This window comes from Psammomys obesus, unplaced genomic scaffold (assembly GCF_907164565.1).
Source record: "Psammomys obesus unplaced genomic scaffold, mPsaObe1.curated_primary_1811, whole genome shotgun sequence".
NCBI lineage: Eukaryota > Metazoa > Chordata > Mammalia > Rodentia > Muridae > Psammomys > Psammomys obesus.
This window is the reverse complement of record NW_026589085.1, coordinates 20,605-25,062: the sequence shown is the minus strand read 5'-3', so window position 1 is coordinate 25,062 and position 4,458 is coordinate 20,605. Positions and strand designations below refer to the sequence as shown.

The 4,458-nt window shown below is 51.7% G+C and overlaps 1 protein-coding gene across 2 annotated transcripts; it reads right to left on the bottom strand.

Moving 5' to 3' along the window:
* Positions 1-2,265: 2,265 nt before the first annotated feature.
* On the bottom strand, positions 2,266-4,138 carry LOC129674815 (serum amyloid A-5 protein). 2 transcript variants are annotated; one of them, XM_055604914.1, is made up of 4 exons: positions 4,057-4,138; positions 3,540-3,628; positions 2,946-3,084; positions 2,266-2,535 (listed from the first exon to the last, which is right to left on the bottom strand). In XM_055604914.1, the coding sequence occupies exons 2-4, from the start codon at positions 3,622-3,624 to the stop codon at positions 2,397-2,399; spliced, it is 363 nt and encodes a 120-aa protein (XP_055460889.1). In that variant the 5' UTR covers positions 3,625-3,628; positions 4,057-4,138; the 3' UTR covers positions 2,266-2,396. The 2 variants fall into 2 exon arrangements, with proteins under 2 accessions (XP_055460889.1, XP_055460890.1); XM_055604915.1 differs by having other exon boundaries at positions 3,540-3,625; positions 4,057-4,125.
* Positions 4,139-4,458: the final 320 nt, after the last annotated feature.

Below are 4,458 nucleotides of genomic sequence, written 5' to 3'. Positions count from 1 at the left end.
ACATCTGTATCTGAAAACACTGCCTCATGTTAAGACTGTTCAAGCGGCAATGTTTGGCTGATGATTTTATTTTCTCTTTGTCTTGGAAGCTTAAGTCTGGAGGTGTGGGCTAGGAATGCTGGCTGGGAAATGAGGCCCATGGTAACTTGCCCTAGGCAGGGCTATGAGGACATGATGGCAGCCATGCCAGTTCCCAGCATCTGCTTGCCTTGAGCTCTGCTCTAGCTATCTTTTGGCCACTGTGTATGGGCTGAAGCTGGAAGTGAAGGGAGAGTTCTCTCCCATTACCTCCATACAGTCTCACAGTCAGCATCAGCCAACGAGTCCTGCTGGGAAGGACATCCTAAGCCGCTCTGTGAAGCCTTCAGCCTGCCAGACCAAACCATACCCAGGTCATGGGCTAGTATGGCGGAATTCATGGCTGCTCTGGTTTGGTATGCATTGGAGGGCCCAGAGTGAAGAAGAAAAGAGAAAGGCTTGGAAAGGCCTAACAGGGGTGGATGTGGCTGTATTTTATTTTTCAGTCATCTCTAGTACATAAAGTGTTTATGAACACAGTTTTGTTTTCAGCGATGACAGCAGCATGCAGATGTGAATATGGATCTTGGAACATGCCACAGTGATGTAGAGCTTGCCTCGCTCTGTGAGTCCTGAGTGGTTTAAACAATATAAGACAAACAAAACCAAACCACATCCATTAGGACGCACAGGCTAACTCTGCCTTCAGAGGCATCTAAACACAGCGTAGAGGGTTCAAGTTTCACCCTAAAGCTGGGATTCATGGGTCAGAGAGTCACAGTCAGCTCATTCCCACTGTCCTGAGCACAACCTATCCTAGGAATGATGCCGATACACAGGAAGAAGAAACAAATCTCTAAGGCAATTTCTGTCACAGAGCCTGCAGAGAGTGTACAGAGGGCCTAACAGAGTCTGTAGGAGTCATTCGAGGCCCAGCACCCAGGACATGGCAGACCTCAGCCAGCCCTCCGCCTACTCCAGCTTTCAAACTCGGCACTCCATCAGGGAATCTCTCTGGTAATTGGTCCACCCCTTGAAAAGATGAAGGGTGGTTTGTGGGAATTGTCGGATGGTGGCTTAGGTTGGAAAGGGCCATGGGTCAGAGTCATCTAGCTTTTAGCAGACCAAACCTGACGTTCCTAAGGTACCCAGTCATGCTTATCCCCAAGGGAAGGACCTGTTACAAAACATCAGAGAGTCTGTCCAGGATAGGCCATGATTCTGAGTCTCCAACATAGATCTTAAAATCCAGACACTTAGACTTGGAAACAGCATGGTCCTGAGGTGAAGGGCCATCTTGGATTCTGAGACTTGGAATGACTTCCTCTCGGCCCTATACTGAAATTCTGGGAGGTACTCAATGTCCTAGAGTAAAAGAGAAAATGTCTTAAGGAAAAAAAAAAAAAAAAAAAAAAAAAAAAAAAAAAAAAAAAAAAAAAAAGGTGGGATAGATGTGGCCACATTCTTGTTTAGCCATGACCTTCCTGTGATTCAGAACCTGGGAAATCGTGTATAAACAGACCCATGCGTCTGCTCTCCTGGGTCTCCTGGCCTCCAGGGATACGCTCACCCTTGCTTGTGCATTGCTTAAAGACTGCTGTGGGGTGTCTGCCGGACAGTGACCACACACAGGTGGAAGCCAATAGAAGGTTGTTATGAAGCAGGATTTGTGGCACATGCTTTTAATTCTGCTCTTGGAATGCAGAGACAGGGGGACTGAGGACTTTTATTTTAAAGTTAGCCCTGAGCCTAAAATGGAGACAAATTATGTTGTCCTCTCAACAGACAGACAGACAGACAGACAGACAGACAGACAGAGAGACAGACACAGACAGAAAGAAAACAGCAGGAAGAAAAAGACTGAGGGACTCTGGGCGGAGGGGACTCAAGCTGGCAGATAATTGGTTTTATAGTCTGTAGGAAATGGACAAAAGATCACCACGGTGGCAGGGGTCTGGAGAAGGCGCCGTAGTGCAGTCTTTCTGGGGTTGTGAACCTTGTCACCACCATTGGTAGAACTCAAACTAACACACCGAAAAAGGAGGAAGTAACAAGACACAGCTACCACGAACTCTGAAGGCCAGACACGGAGGTCAGAATCCTGGGCTATCAATGCACCAGTCCTCTGTGGCCTTTAGACGATGTCACCTGTCAGGAACAGGCTGAGCCCACTCGGGTGATTCTTCTGTATACTTTCATATGAGCCAGTTCCCTCCCTCCTCGTGAGAAATCAGACACTGTTACAAGTTATTTGTTCTTGTATGTGTTTATTACACAGCTACTATGTGTTGTCTAACAAGTTTTGTGGCTACAAGACTGAAAACTCGGCCCGTACCCACACCCCACAGCACAGCCTCCTGAGGCTGACAGGAGGATGCTCAGTATTTGTCAGGCAGGCCAGCAGGCCTGTAGTGATTGGGGTCCTTGCCGCTGCGGCCGTGTCTGTTGGCTTCCTGGTCAGCCATGGTGTCCTCATGTCCACGGCCTAAGAGACTCTGAAAGTTCTCTCTCGCGTCACTAGGAGAAGCAGACAAGAAGGAGACCTGTAACCAAGCTGTGTGACAGGTCTACCCCGACAGTTCTGCCCTGTGCATGGGATGGCTTCAGGAGGAAACCAGGAAGGGCCAGGAAGGAGGGGCTGAGACCCTGGTCCTAGGCTGGTCACCCCACACTGGCGGAGCGTCACCAGAAGCACGGGGCTGAGAGCCACTCCCTGTCTGCACTTGGGAGCAGGCTCACAGAGCATGGCTGTGTGCTGACTCTGCCGCAGCCCGGGGTCCACACCGGGCATAGATGGAGACTCTAGCTGCATGAGCAAGAGGAGGAGGCCTTCAGATTAGCTTGATCTTCTCCAAGCTCATCTTCCCCTGCTCTGCCCAGAAGAGTGAGCCCTGCCACCCACTCCTGGTCCCGTCAGTCGGTGGTACCTGATGACTTCAGCGGCCCAGACTCCCCCTGGCCCCCTTTGGGCAGCGTCATAGTTCCCCCGAGCGTGGAAGTATTTGTCTGAGTTTTTCCAGTTGGCCTCTTTCATGTCGGAGTAGGCTCTCCACATGTCCCCAGCCCCTGGATGGGAAAGGCCACAGGAACATGAGCCTGAAGACTCTGCCCATGCCTTAGGGAGGACAAAGGAATTCAAAGCACTCCTGGCCTGAGCCTGGGCTCAGAGCAGCCTGAAGCTGACACACCCAAGGGCAGGCCACACTCAAGCCCAGTCCTGCAGCTGTAGGTGCACGGGGAAGACTCGGCCTGACCCAGGTGGTATTACAGCTTTCTAGGTGATGCCACCCACACCTCATATTGTTCACAAATGAATTTAGGAAGTGGCAGGCAGACTTGGCAGGCAGACAGGATTGGCTCAAGCACAGCTGGGTTGCAATCTCTGCTCTGTTTCCTGCTATATCCAGGGCATATCAGGAAGCCTTGCAGGACTCCCTGGCCTGTCCTACCAAGCAGGACAGTGAGCCCACCCCTTCTGAATGCTCAGGAAACCCCCAGAGGTAGTTGTCCCTCGGCCTTACCTTGGAAAGCCTCACCAAGAAATGAAAGCCAACTGCTGACCCCCAGGACCAGGGAGCAGAAAATGAGGCCAGTGAGAAGCTTCATCCTGCTGAAATGAAAGATGAGGATGAAGGAGATGCTCACAGACCTGCGCCTCCCCCTTGGGTGTCTCTTATCCAAGGAGGCTCTGGTCACTCCTTCTTACTGCTGTTTGTGTGCCCTGGCAGTGCCCCCTGAGACCTCACAGCAGGACCCTCCTCAGAGACACAAGGCCTACGTGCTGACCCCGTCCTGCCGGCTGAATGACCTCTGTCTAAGAAGGCAGTCAGGCAGCAGGGAGGGAGCTGGCGGGCAGAGACCAGGTCTCTAGTCCCTCTGGGAGCCTCTGATTCAGGAGGACGCTTTTCCCACACATTCCCTCAGCCTGGCACAAGCCCTAGAGCAGGTGAGCAGAAGCGAGGAGCTCCTCTCGAGAGGAAAGCATGCTTGCTGAAACCCAGCACACAGTAAGTTTCTGTGCTTGGGTCTGTCCCTCACCTGATGTCTGCTGGGCAGAGCTGGTGGGCTGTGGCTGTAGGTGAAAGGAGGCTGGTATTTATGCTGAGCCCCCCTGCTGAGGTCAGGGGCAGGGAGAGCCTGGCATGGTGCCTCGGGAAGTCCCAGCAGCTCATTTCTTGTAAAGACAACAACAGAAACCTTTCTGATGCCCAGTGAGCTCTTCCTCCACGGGTCATTTTCCCTGATTGTGCAATGTGGACACAGAAGACAGTTTCCTCTGTTTTGTTTTGTCATTTTCTGGTTTGGGTAGACACTTGTTGCTTAGTGGAACAGTGCTGTGGCAAGAAAGGGCATCACGGTTGAAGACCAAGGCCATGTGCTGCTGTAATCCATGCAGCCGCCACCTTTCTATTCTCGTCATTGCCTAAGTGTGCCTGCTTG

Coding starts and splice junctions, on each gene's coding strand:
- LOC129674815 (XM_055604914.1), bottom strand. CDS start 3,624: ATGAAGCTTCTCACTGGCCTCATTTTCTGCTCCCTGGTCCTGGGGGTC. Junction 3,085..3,539: donor TCTTGGTGAGGCTTTCCAAG/GTAAGGCCGAGG, acceptor TTTCCCATCCAG/GGGCTGGGGACATGTGGAGA. Junction 2,536..2,945: donor TGGGCCGCTGAAGTCATCAG/GTACCACCGACT, acceptor TGCTTCTCCTAG/TGACGCGAGAGAGAACTTTC.